Genomic DNA, 14538 nt, shown 5'->3' on the forward strand with positions numbered 1-14538 from the left:
ACTCAGACAACACACAGTGAGGGTAAAACAGTGTGGGCAATGCTTTATTGTACCACAAAACAGGCAGATAACACATAGAACAGTCCCAGCAACATACCCAACAGAGTGCACATTACAGAGTCTCACCCTTCCGCTGATTCACTCCCAGGGTCGCTACCCCACCTGTGGCACGCACAGAGAGGAGGTAACGACAAGTGTAGGAAGATGACAATCCATACAGTCCATACAAGGTAAAAGGCCAGTTGATCCGAGGATCGCAACCTGGCTTCTCCAAACGTATCCATGGTTCAGCGATGGTCAGTGGAAGAGATCTGTGTTCTTCCAACCGAGGCTGAAAACCCCTAGGTTGTTTCCTGTAGAATGATAGATCCGTGTCCCTCGTGATGTAAAAACTATATGAAGTATATAGTTTGAAGTTTGGGATCTGCCAATATGTGGCTAGCTTTCTGACGGTTTCGGATAATATGATAAATGATTTTAGTTTTATTTTGTCTAGTCTCGCTTGAATATAGATCACTATTAAATAGTCTCCTGATGAGTCGCCTTTGATGAGGACAATGAAACCCGTAGAAATAAGAGGCTTGGAGAGTGAGTGTGTATACGTCACCTCACCCTATATACTGAACTGTGGGCTTTATGTTTTTTCTATTAGTCACCTTCTGACTAACCTTCAGGCAGTGAATTATGGGTATAGTTTTACATTTGGAATTAATAAAGATTAGTTCTATCCTTTTGTCAGCAAACATGAGGAATGACAAGAGACAACCCATTTAAAAAGATTCAATTTTGGTTAAAACTTTTCCAACATTAAGAAAATGAAAAGGCTTCTCCCCTGTGTGTCTGCTCTGATGTCTAACAAGAAGCGCTTTCTGGTTAAAATATTTCCCACATTCTAAACAGGAAAAAGGCTTCTCCCCGTGTGAGTTCTCTGGTGAGGTGGCTCAGTATTTAGCACTGCAGCCTTGAAGCACTGTAGTCCAGGGTTCAACTCCCACGAAGGACAACATCTGCAAGGAGTTTGTATGTTCTCCCCGTGTTTGTGTGGGTTTCCTCCAATATTCCTAAGACATACTGATAGGGAATTTACATTGTGAGCCCAATTGTGGACAGCTATGATACTGTGTGCAAACTGTAAAGGGCTGCGGAATATGTTAGCGCTATATAAAAGAAAGGTTATTATTATTAGTAAGATTCCATTTCTGGTTAAAACATTTCACACATTATGAACAGGAGAAAGGCTTCTCCCCTGTGTGAGATCTCTGATGGTGATCAAGATTTATTTTCCATTTAACATGAAAGCGGTTTCTCCCCTGTGTAAGTTATTTGGTGTGGAACAAGACTCCCTTTCTGTTTAAAACATTTTCCACATTCTGAACATGAAAAAGGTTTCTCCCCTGTGTGAGTTCTCTGATGAGTAACAAAATGGGATTTACTTGCAAAATGTTTCCCACATTCTGAAGAGGAAAAAAGCTTCTCCCCTGTGTGAGTTCTCTGGTGCTTAACACAATCTGATTTATTGCAAAAACATTTCCCACATTCTGAACAGGAAAAAGGCTTCTCCCCTGTGTGAGTTTTCTGATGAGTAACAAAATGTGATTTCTGATTAAAACATTTCCCACATTCTGAACATGAAAAAGGCTTCTCTCCTGTGTGAGTTCTCTGGTGAGTAACAAAATGTGATTTATGTGCAAAACATTTCCCACATTCTGAACAGGAAAAAGGCTTCTCCCCTGTGTGTGTTCTCTGGTGAGTAACAAGCTCTGATTTCTGTTTAAAACTTTTCCCACATTCTGAACATGAAAAAGGCTTCTCCCCTGTGTGAGTTCTCTGGTGAGTAACAAAATGTGATTTATGTGCAAAACATTTCCCACATTCTGAACAGGAAAAAGGCTTCTCCCCTGTGTGAGTTCTTTGGTGTCTAACAGAGTTCTTTGGTGTCTAACAAAATGTGATTTCTCGTTAAAACATTTCCCACATTCTGAACAGGAAAAAGGCTTCTCTCCTGTGTGAGTTCTTTGGTGAGTAACAAAACGTGATTTCCATGTAAAACATTTCCCACATTCTGAACATGAAAATGGCTTCTTTGCTTTAGGAGCAGTTTGTTTTTTATTGCCTCTTTTGTGATTTTGATTTTCCTTAGTAGTTGGTAATGAATCAGAAGATGGGACCTGTTTCATAGGATCAGATGACAGATCTTTGCTGTGAATGGATGATGGTATATCTGGAGTAATGGCATTCACTTCAGTTGTATCTTGTAGGATCTCAAGATCATCAGATTGAAAAATTGAAGATGTCAGCTGTCCCTCTGATCTCCTGGTATAGTCATCTGCTAAGATAAAAAACAATTATTATTTATTAATAAAATATCTTTTAGTTTTGGATTTTTGAACACTTCTAATTAAACTGTCCATAAAAATGGCAAGCTATGTAAAAAAATCTTTAATTTTTGAGAGAAAAAACAGCAGATAAGAACATGCAGCTGAAAGACAAACTAATCAAGGATACTAGATGTGGTACAGAGGACCCAAGACAGGGTACTCAGAAGGAAGCTAAGAAAAAGGAAGCAAAACTTCTTTCCTGCATGCTGACCAACGCAAGAAGCCTGACCAATAAGATTGAAGATCTGGAGTTGGTAATGTATGAGGAAAATACGACATAGTAGGAATAACTGAGACATGGTTAGACAACAGCTATGACTGGGCGGCTAACTTGCAAGGATATGATTTGTTTAGGAGGGATCGTAAAAAAAGGAAAGGGGGTGGAGTCTGTCTATATATATATATATATAAAGCCCACACTGAGAGAAGATATACAAGAGGGAAATGAAGAGGTGGAGTCTCTATGGGTGGAGATACAAGGAGGGAAAAGTAATAAAATCCTCATAGGGGTTTGTTATAAGCCACCAAATATAACAGAAACCACTGAAAATGTATTATTGAAACAGATAGACAAAGCAGCAAATCCCAATGAGGTGATTATTATGGGGGACTTCAACTACCCCGACATAGACCGGGAAACTGAAACCTGCGTATCTCAGAAAGGAAAGCAATGTCTGTCAGTGACCAAGGATAATTATCTGTCACCACTTGTGCGGGGCCCAACTAGAGGGACGGCCCTTCTGGACTTAATGTTAAGCAACAGGCCAAATAGAATAACAGAAGTCCGAGTCGATGGGCACCTAGGGAACAGTGACCACAATACAACACAATTCCACTTGTCCTTCAGTAAGGTGCCCTGGAAGGGGGTTACGAAAACGCTGAATTTCAGGAAAGCAAAGTTTGATCAGCTTAGAGAGGACCTTCCCCGAACTGATTGGGACAATGTCCTCAAAAATAGGAGCACAGAAAATAAATGGGAAATATTTAAATCAGTTTTACACCCCCACTGCGAGCTCCCCATACCGTACAGAAATAAAAGGGCTAGGAGCAGGAGAACACCAATGTGGCTAAATAAGGATGTAAAAAGGGCAATAAAGAACAAGAACAAGGCATTTAGGAAGCTAAAACAAGAAGGCAATGAAGAAGCATTAAAAAGTTATAGAGAAAAAAATAAAATGTGTAAAAAACAAATACATTTAGCAAAAGTGGAAACTGAGAGACTCATTGCTAAGGAAAGTAAAACAAACCCCAAACTATTTTTTAATTATATAAACAGTAAAATGATTAAAATTGATGGTGTCGGCCCTTTAAAGAACAATGAGGGTGAAATCATAGAGAGCGATGTGGGAAAAGCAAATGTTTTAAATACATTTTTCTCCACAGTGTTCACACAGGAAAAGGATTTGCCAGGGGAAATGCAGAGTGATAATGTAAACTCCCCATTAAGTATTACCTGCCTAACCCAGGAAGAAGTGCAGGACCGCCTTAGTAAGATTAAAATGGACAAATCACCAGGCCCTGATGGCATTCACCCTCGGGGATTAAGGGAGTTAAGTAATGTGATAGACAGGCCTCTATTCCTTATATTTAAAGACTCTATAGAAACAGGGTCTGTTCCTTTTGATTGGCGGCAAGCAAATGTGGTACCAATATTCAAAAAGGGGTGTAAAAGGGAACCTGGAAACTATAGGCCGGTAAGCTTAACTTCTGTTGTGGGTAAAATTTTTGAAGGGTTTCTAAGGGATACCATTATGGAATATCTCAATGTTAATAAATGTTTAACTCCATATCAACATGGATTTATGAAGGATCGCTCCTGTCAGACTAACCTGATCAGCTTCTATGAGGATGTGAGCTCTCAAATGGACCCAGGAGAATCATTGGATGTCATTTATCTCGACTTCTCTAAAGCATGTGACACTGTCCCACATAAAAGATTGGTAAGTAAGATGAGAAAGCTTGGGCTAGGGGAAAATGTGTGTAGATGGGTAGGTAGCTGGCTTAGTGATAGAAAACAAAGAGTGGTTATTAATGGGGCATCCTCAGATCGGGCCAGGGTTGCTAGTGGGGGACCACAGGGTTCTGTATTGGGCCCTCTACTATTTAATATATTTATTAATGATCTAGTGGATGGCTTACACAGTAAAATATCAGTATTTGCAGATGATACAAAACTATGTAAGGTAGTTAACACAAAGGAGGACAGTTTGCAACTACAGACAGATTTGAGTAAATTGGAGAATTGGGCTGAAAAATGGCAAATGAGGTTTAACACAGATAAGTGTAAGGTTATGCACATGGGAAGGAGAAACAGATGCTACAATTACTTACTAAATGGGAAACTGCTGGGGAAATCAGACATGGAAAAAGACTTAGGCCTCTTAGTCAATAAGAAGCTAAATTGGAGTGCCCAGTGTCAGGCAGCTGCCACCAAAGCAAATAGGGTCATGGGATGCATTAGAAGAGGTCTGGTGGACACGAGATGAAAACATAATTCTCCCTCTGTACAAATCACTCGTCAGACCACACTTGGAGTATTGTGTGCAATTTTGGATGCCGGTGCTCAAGAAAGACATTACTGAACTTGAAAGGGTTCAAAGGCGGCTACTAAAATGATAAATGGAGTTGGTTCACTACAATATCCAGAAAGGTTATCAAAATTAGGTCTATTTACTCTAGAAAAGAGAAGTCTTAGGGGAGACCTAATATATATGTACAAGTATATCAGAGGGCAATACAGAGATTTCTCCCATGAACTGTTTGTACCAAGGACTGTGACAAGAACAAGGGGGCATTCTCTTAGTTTGGAGGAAAGACAATTTCTGCACCAGCATAGAAGAGGGTTCTTCACGGTAAGAGCAGTGAGGCTCTGGAATTCTCTTCCTGAGGAAGTGGTGATGGCCAACTCACTGAATGAATGTAAGAAAGGAATGGAGGCTTTTCTTGTGAGTATCAGTATAGAAGGTTACGAATAATAGAATATTATAGGTAGATGGTTGACCCAGCTTAGGGGAAGGAATTTTTTTCCCTATGGAGAAAATTGGCTTCTACTCTGTGGGTTTTTTGCCTTCCCCAGGATCAACAATGCAGAACAGCTGCACTAAAAATAGGCTGAACTAGATGGACATAAGGTCTTCCTTCAGCCTTCAAAACTATCTTACTATGTTACTCATCCATTGGTCACACTTGGCTGGAGAGGCATGCTCAAAAATTGCTTGTTTTAGAAAATGTTTCAGTGTAGGACATGCTTGAATTTTCCAAAGTATAATCAGTCTGTATGGCAATACTAACATATTTAGTAACCCTAGCTTCAGATGATGCAGAATGTTCACACATGCTCCCAGGATCTGCTGCAAGGGATTCTGGATTGTATAGAGTATCTGTATAAACAGATTCTGGACCGGATAAAGGATCATGTGTAACGGATTCTGTAGATTCAGGCTGCTGACGCGGCCTTTTCCTTGGCCCACACTTTCTCCTTGCTAAACGTTCATTACTTAAAGTTTGTCCCTCTTGTACAGGAGGGAATATGGAAGGTATTGCGCCTGTTCTCAATGTTCTTCCTCGATTATCCACCATATAGCAATCGGAATCAAAGTGACATGAACACAAGCAATATTTTTTGTTTTTGTTTTCATCGAAAATTCTTGGAGCGAATGAATCAACATTTTGAAATTGTTGACCTGTTGCGATAAGCCATTGCTTAATTTTGGCAACATCTTTTGGAAAAGTGTAAAAAGGCCCGACTGCCCTGAGCAGGCCTGCCAGTCGTGCTAACACCGCCATTTACTAGGCAATTTGGCATTCTCTAGGTTTCGGCCTGTAATATAAAGAAAAAAGGTACACGTTCTAAATATGTCCCTCTCTATATATAACAATTTCATAAGAAAAGGAAAAACCTTTTTAGGACAAGATATTTCATCCCTATTTTTTGGGGGGGACGCCACATTACTTTCCCATTAGATCCAGGAGGCTGCTCTGCCATTTTGGTGTCTAATGTACTTGCCTCGCCAGGGGCAGGAAAGCACGGCTGTCACTTTTAAAAATCCCGCACCTCCGGTGGCATACTCATTGTCTGACAGGCACACTTGCGCCTGTGCAGTGGAGCGGGTCAACGTGCTCCTCGATAGAAGTGCCAAAGTCTTTGGAGACTTCACGTGTTTTGTGAGACATTGGCACTATCTTCAATGGAGCACCGTGACACGCTCCACTGCGCAGGCGCAAGTGCAGGCTTGGCAGCCAAGTGGTCGTCAAGGACCTTATCCACATGGGGCTCCGAGCATCCCACCGAACCGAAGAGGATTCATTGCAAGAGAGAATAAAAGTTCTTTTATCAGGTGTGAGGGTCAGGTGTAGGCACATATAGGTGTGAAAACAACCACACTTACATTCTGTTTGGATGGATAGATAGATAAATAGATAGATAGATAGATGATAGATAGATAGATAAATAGATAGATAGATTATAGATATATGGATGGATAAATGCATAGATAGATGATAGATGGATGTATAGCTGGATGGATAGATAGATAAATGGATAGATAGATGATAGATAAATAGATAGACCGATAGATGATTGATAGATAGATAGCAAGATAGATAGATAGATAAATAGATGGATGGATGATGGATTGATAAATAGATGGATAGATAAATAGATAGATGATAGATAGAAGGATGGATAAATAGAGAGATGGATGGATAAATGGATGGATAGATAGATAAATGGATAGAAAGATGATAGATAAATAGATGGATGGATAAATAGATTGATAGATGATAGATAAATAAATGGATAGATAGATAGATAGATAGATAGATGATAGATAGCTGGATAGATTGATAGATAAATAGATAAATGGATAGATAGATGATAGATAAATAGATAGACCGATACATGACAGATAGATAGATAGATAGATAGATAGATGAATAGATAGATGGATAAATAGATGGATAGATAAATAGATGGATGGATGGTTGGTAGATAAACAGAGAGATGGATAGATAGATGAATTGATAAATAGATAGATGAATGGATACATAGAATCATAGAATCGTAGAGTTGGAAGGGACCTCCTGGGCCATCTGGTCCAACCCCCTGCTCAAAGCAGGATTCGCTAAATCATCCCAGTCAGATGTCTGTCCAGCCTCTGTTTGAAGACTTCCATTGAAGGAGAACTCACCACTTCTCGTGGCAGCCTGTTCCACTCATTGATCACTCTAACTGTCAAAAAGTTTTTTCTAATATCTAATCTGTGTCTCCTCCCATTCAGTTTCATCCCATTGCTTCTAGTCTTTCCTTGTGCAAATGAGAATAAAGTTGATCCTTCTACAATGTGACAGTCCTTTAGATATTTGTAGACAGCTATTAAGTCTCCTCTCAGTCTTCTCTTTTGCAAACTAAACATTCCCAAATCCTGCAACCTTTCCTCATAAGACAGGGTTTGCAGACCGGTCACCATTCTGGTCGCTCTTTTCTGAACTTGCTCCAGTTTGTTGATGTCTTTTTTAAAATGTGGTGCCCAAAACTGGACACAATATTCCAGATGAGGTCTGACCAAAGAGGAGTAGAGGGAAATAATGACTTCACGTGATCTAGACTGTATGCTTCTGTTAATACATCCTAGAATTGCATTTGCCTTTTTTGCTGCTGCATCACACTGTTGACTCATATTCAGTCTGTGATCTATTAGTATACCCAAGTCTTTTTCACATGTGCTGTCACTTAGCCCTATTCCTCCCATTCTATATATGCTTTTTCCATTTTTATTGCCCAGATGTAGTACTTTGCATTTCTCCCTGTTAAAAACCATTCTGTTATTTGCTGCCCACTTCTCCAGTTTATTTAAATCTTTTTGAATCCTCTCTCTCTCTTCTCTAGTATTAGCTATCCCTCCTAGCTTTGTGTCATCAGCAAATTTAATCAGTTTACCCTCAATTCCTTCATCTAAATCGTTGATAAAGATGTTGAACAATACAGGGCCCAGGACAGAGCCCTGTGGTACCCCACTTGAGACATTCTTCCAACTGGATGTGCAGCCATTTACGACCACTCTTTGGGTCCGATCACTAAGCCAGTTATGAATCCACCTAACAGTTGCCTTGTCCATTCCATACTTAATCATTTTTTCAATAAGGATTGTATGAGAGACTTTGTCAAATGCTTTGCTGAAGTCAAGATATACTATATCTACAGCATTTCCTTGATCCACCCAATCAGTGATACCGTCATAGAAGGAAATTAAGTTAGTCTGACATGACTTATTAGTTACAAACCCATGCTGACTCTGTTTAATCACTTCATTCTTATCCAGGTATTGACATACATGTTGTTTAATAATTTGTTCAAAGATCTTTCCTGGTATAGAAGTCAGACTCACCGGCCTATAGTTACCTGGGTCCACCTTCTTCCCCTTTTTGAAGATAGGAACAACATTTGCTCTTCTCCAGTCTTCTGGCACTTCTCCTGTTCTCCAAGAATTTTCAAAGATTATAGAGAGGGGTTCAAAAATTTCTTCTGCTATCTCCTTCAGTACTCTGGGGTGTAATTCATCTGGACCTGGAGACTTGAATTCATTTAGGCTAGCTAAGTGTTTCCTCACTATCTTTCTGTTTATAGATATCCTGGATTCTTCTATTCCCTTAATAGGACAGTGAATAACAGTTGATGTTACATTTCCTTTCTGAGAGAAAACAGATGCAAAATAGGAATTTAAAAGTTCAGCCTTCTCAACATCCTGTCTTACCATTTCATCATTTTCATCCTGTAAAAATCCTATAGCATCTTTGACTTTTCTTTTACTTTTGACATATCCCCAAAATCCTTTATTATTGCTTTTGACATCTCTTGCAAGCCTCAATTCATTTTCAGCTTTAGCTAATCTGATTTGTGCCCTGCAGGTTCTGCAGACAGCATTATATTCTTCTTTAGATATGCCTCCCTCTTTCCATTTTATAAACATTTTTTTCTTCCTTTTTAGCATGTGCTTAAGTTCTGTGTTCATCCATCCTGGTTTCCTTAACTGCTTCCTATTCTTCCCTCTTTTCGGAATTGTTAACAACTGTGCTTTGAGAATTTCATTTTTCAAGATTTCCCATCCTTCCTGGACATTTTTGTCTTTAAGGATATCCAGCCATTGGATCCCTCCAATTCTCTTTCTGAATCCCTTAAAATCTGCCTTTCTGAAATCTAACCTTGACGTCTGAGTCTTCACAGGTCTTCCGCCTCTAGTTATCCAAAATTCTAAAATAGCATGGTCGCTACCTCCTAGGGTCCCAGCCACTTTTACCTCCTCAACCATTTCCTCCCTGTTTATAAGGATTAGATCCAAGGTAGCAGTTCCCCTTGTTTTCTCCCTTACCTTTTGGAAGATAAAGTTGTCAGCAAGAGAGGATAAGAATTTCCTTGACCTGTTAGTTTTGCCTGAGAGAGATTCCCAACAAATGTCTGGATAGTTGAAATCTCCCATGACAACTATGTCATATTTTTTGGAGAACTTGGCCATTTGATGCATAAAGAGTTCATCCATAGCTTCAGCTTGCACAGGCGGCCTGTAGTAAATGCCTACAATGGTGTCCTTTCCATTGTTCTGTCCTTGTATTCTTACCCAAACAGTTTCCACAGAACTCCCAGTCTCTGAAGCTTCAATCTCTGTGCAGATATACGCGTTTCTAACATACAATGCGACACCCCCTCCTCGTTTATCAAGTCTGTTTCTTGCAAATAAGTTGTATCCTTCTAGTCTTGTATTCCAATCATGTGTATTGTCCCACCAAGTTTCAGTGATTCCAATGACATCATATTTCTTTTCCTGTGTTAGTAGTTCCAATTCTCCTTGTTTGTTGCCCATGCTTTGTGCATTAGTATAGAAACATTTTAGTTTGTGATTGGTTTCTCTTTCTCCAATATTTTTATTAATTAGATTCTTTCGTCTTTGTTCTTCCTTTCCACTTCTAATAGCAGAGTTCTCAATAGCATTTGTCAGGTGTATGGCTTTTTCTGGTCTTTTGCTTCCCTTCCCATGTTGTTCTAGTTTAAAGCTCTCCTTACAAGTGTAGCAAGGCGACTTCCAAATACATGCTTACCAGTCTTCGTAAGGTGCACCCCATCTCTAGCAAGTAGTCCATCGTATAAGTAGTTCACTCCGTGATCCAGAAATCCAAATCGTTGCTGACGGCACCATCGACGTAGCCAGTTGTTCACCTGCAGAATCTTATTCCACCTCCTTGTTCCATGGCCATACATAAATGATAAATAGATGGATGATAGATAAATAGATGGATGGATAGATTTATGGATAGATACATAGATGATAGATAGATAATAAATAAATAAATGGATATATGGATAAACAGATAGATGATAGATAGATAGATAGATAGATAGATAGATGGATAAATAGATAGATGATAGATAAATAGAAAGATTGTCATGCCCGCCATGTCTGCTATGCTGCAAGATCCCTGGAGCAGTGTGCCTGCGCACCTCATGACTGCTGTGCTGCGTGACTCCTGGAGCAGTGTGTATGCGCACGCGTACCTCATGGCTGCATGCCGTTGCTGTGTGCACGCCCGTCTCTGCTCTGCCTGCTGTGGTTGCCTCTGTGGTCCTGCCCCTGATCATGTGACCTTTCCTATGTTCCAGCACTGTCTGACCCAGCTAACCTCTCAGTGGAGCCCCTTATCATGTGACCTTCTCTATGGTCCAGCCCAGTCTGATCTAGCAATGCTCTCTATGATCCTGGAGGATCTGAATCAGAAGTCCTTCCCTGGTCCCGACTCGGAAGTGCAGGTGCTATGGTGCTATATCAGACCGCCCCTTCCTATGGTCGGGGCCGGAGTATCGTGTTGCTTCCCTGCATGGCTGCTTGGTCTGCTCGGTCGCTCCCCGTATTCTGTGCCCCTGCACTTTGCCCTGTCATGCATCTCTGCACACGCTCTGTGCTTGTACTCTGCCTCTTGTCCTGAGCCATGTCTTATGTTGTCCTTTGTGCCATGTTTTGTCTCTGTCTTGCTTGAACTTGTAGTCCTTTTCCTGTGTTCTCTGCCTTTGCCTACTTTGCCATGTTTTGTCTATGCTATGCTTTCCTTGTACTGCTTCCGCTTCCCTGTTTCTGCCTGGTCTTCCTTGTTCTGACCTAGGGTGCTCTGTTGTGCTTCCTAGCACATGCACCATTCCTCCTCTCTGACCTGGGGTGCTCTGTTATGCCTCCTGGCACACGCACCATTCCTCCTCTCTTACCTATGGTGCTCTGTTGTGCCTCCTGGCACACGCAACATTCCTCTGCTCTCTGACCTATGGTGCTTCTCAAGCACATTTCCAGGCTAGTCTCAAGGTTCTTCCTTGACCCAGCTCTGGGCTTCGGCCTACGCTCCGCTGCTAGTCCTGTTCTCTGCCTAGTGCTCTGTTGTGCCTCCTGGCACACGCACCATCTCTGCTCTCTGACCTATGGTGTTCTCTTGCACATTTCTAGGCTAGTCTCAAGGCTCTGCCTTGACCCGGCTCTGGGCTTCGGCCTACGCTCCGCTGCTAGCTCTATGTCTCTTGTACCCGACTCTTTGCTACTGCCTACGTTCCGTTCCTTGCTCTGTACCTTGCTCTGTACCTCGCCTTGTTTCTTCGCATGCCCTTTGCACGCACCTGGCCTTCCTAGCCTCCTGTCTGTGCCTCAGCCGTGCCGCCCTAGCCGTGCCCGCCTGCTTGTGCCTCAGCCATGCTCGTCGGCCAGTGACAACTGTGTCGCCTGTTATGCCTCAGCCGGGTTCGCCTCAGTCTTGCCCGTCTGTCTGTGCCGCAGCCAGTCCAGCTAGCCAGTGCCCCAGCCGTGCTCTCTGTGCTTCCTTGCACCCATGCTGTCTGTGCACTGTGCTTTGCATGCTCTGTAAAGCACGCGCAGGCCCTAGCCTGCTTCTTGGCATACCTCCCCGTGCTTCTCTAAGGAATGCGCAGGTCTTGCCATATACCCTGTCGTACCCTCTTGCACGTACAGGTCCTAGCCTATTCCCTGTCATGCCCTCTTACACGCACAGGCCTAGCTTGTACCCTGGCATGCCTCCTAGCACGCACCCTGCCTTAAACCCTGGCTTGCCTGTCGGATTCCCGAAACCTGCCGACCGCTGCCAGAGGTCCGGAACCAGATGACTGCGGCCTGATGTCCGGAGCTGATTTCCGCAGCCTGATGCCTGGATCCTGTCGGTCGTTGCCAGTAGTCCGGAGTCCGATGCCATCGCACCCTGCCTTGGACCCTGGCGTGTCTCCTAGCACGCACCCTGTCTAGGACCCTGGCGTGTCTCCTTGCACACACCCTGTCTTGGACCCTGGCGTGTCTCCAAGCACACACCCTGTCTTGGACCCTGGCGTGTCTCCAAGCACACACCCTGTCTTGGACCCTGGCGTGTCTCCAAGCACACACCCTGTCTTGGACCCTGGCGTGTCTCCAAGCACACACCCTGTCTTGGACCCTGGCGTGTCTCCTAGCACACACCCTGTCTTGGACCCTGGCATATCTCATAGCACGCACCCTGTCTAGGACCCTGGCGTGTCTCCTAGCACACAGCCTGTCTAGGACCCTGGCGTGTCTGCTAGCACACAGCCTGTCTTGGACCCTGGCGTGTCTCCTAGCACACACCCTGTCTTGGACCCTGGCGTGTCTCCTAGCACACACCCTGTCTTGGACCCTGGCGTGTCTCCTAGCACACACCCTGTCTAGGACCCTGTCGTTGTGACGGACTCAGCTCCTGCTGAGCCCATTTTTTGAGTGGACCCTCTGGGTCGTGGCACCCACCCACCGAGGGCGAGCTGACCTTGTGAGAATCCACCCCCTATACAGGGAGTGTCAGGGGCAAGACCAAGGGGGTGAGCCACCACGACTGCTGGGACCAGACGGCCGGCTCAGGGGACACTAGACGAGTGTCTGACGACAAGGACGAGCAGGAAGCAAGACGAGACTAGACGTAGGTGCAAGGTATCTTCATTAGAATAACACAAGATCACATACAGAGAAAACACGCAAAACGTGCAAGGTGCGCGCGTGGGCACGCCAAGGTCCATAACATGGTACGTGCCAGATGGCACGCCTAGGCACAGGTAATGGCATGATAGCATCGGACTCCGGACTGCTGGCAAACCGACAGGGTCCAGGGATCAGGCTGCGGACGTCAGCTCCGGACATCAGGCCGCAGTCATCTGGTTCCGGACCTCTGGCAACGGTCGGCAGGTTTCGGGCATCCGGCAGGCAAACCAGGGTTCAGGCAAGGAGGCACGACAGATATCCAAGCAGGGTGCGTGTTTAGGGAACACGCCAAGGTCCAAGGCTAGGTGCGTGTGTAGGGGACACGCCAGGGTCCAAGGCTAGGTGCGTGTGTAGGGGACACGCCAGGGTCCAAGGCTAGGTGCGTGTGTAGGGGACACGCCAGGGTTCACAAACGAGACAGGGTGCATGTGTAGAGCCACGCCAAAGCATAGGATAAGACAGAGTGCGTGTAGAGACACGCCAAGGTACAAGACAGAGTGCGTGTAGAGACACGCCAAGGTACAAGACAGAGTGCGTGTAGAGACACGCCAAGGTACAAGATACAAGACAGAGTGCGTGTAGAGACACGCCAAGGCACAAGATACAAGACAGAGTGCGTGTAGAGACACGCCAGGGTTCAGAGCAGGGCTGCGTGCTAGGAGCTACGCAGGGACGCACACCTCACTGGCCAATGCGCACGGCTGTAACGCCAGCACGAGGCACGACTAAGGCACAGGAGGGGGCAAAGGAACCTTCGTGCTAGGAGCCACGCCAGGTTCAGGGCAGGGTGCGTGCTAGGAGCCACGCCAGGGTTCAAGGCAGGGTGCGTGCTAGGAGCCACGCCAGGGTTCAAGGCAGGGTGCGTGCTAGGAGCCACGCCAGGGTTCAAGGCAGGGTGCGTGCTAGGAGCCACGCCAGGGCACAAGGAAGGGCTGCGTGCTAGGAGCCACGCAGGGGGCACGCCACACTGGCCAGTACACACGGCTGTACACAAACACGTGGCACTTACCACGGCACAGGAGACGGCCAAGGGGAACCCACGCCGGGGTTCAATGCAAGGACAAGGCAGGGAACAAGGCAAGGAATACAGGCAGAAACAGAGCCAGGTCAGAGAGAGGACAGAGTCTAGCAGCGGAGCGTAG

At 44.3% G+C, this 14538-nt stretch overlaps 1 protein-coding gene across 1 annotated transcript in view; it reads right to left on the bottom strand.

The window, feature by feature from the left end:
- Window positions 1-298: 298 nt before the first annotated feature.
- LOC141077881 (uncharacterized) overlaps window positions 299-14538 on the bottom strand; it is a 30068-nt gene continuing 15828 nt past the window's right edge. The window contains exons 3-4 of the mRNA XM_073564624.1: window positions 1949-2062; window positions 299-1916 (exon numbers count right to left, since the gene is read on the bottom strand). Of these exons, the coding sequence (XP_073420725.1) occupies window positions 1288-1916; window positions 1949-2062 (743 nt within the window). The 3' untranslated portion in view covers window positions 299-1287. The remainder of the gene's footprint in view (window positions 1917-1948; window positions 2063-14538) is intronic.

Source organism: Dendrobates tinctorius, unplaced genomic scaffold (genome assembly GCF_039654945.1).
Source record: "Dendrobates tinctorius isolate UK_male_01 unplaced genomic scaffold, ASM3965494v1 ptg000465l, whole genome shotgun sequence".
NCBI classification, from domain to species: domain Eukaryota; kingdom Metazoa; phylum Chordata; class Amphibia; order Anura; family Dendrobatidae; genus Dendrobates; species Dendrobates tinctorius.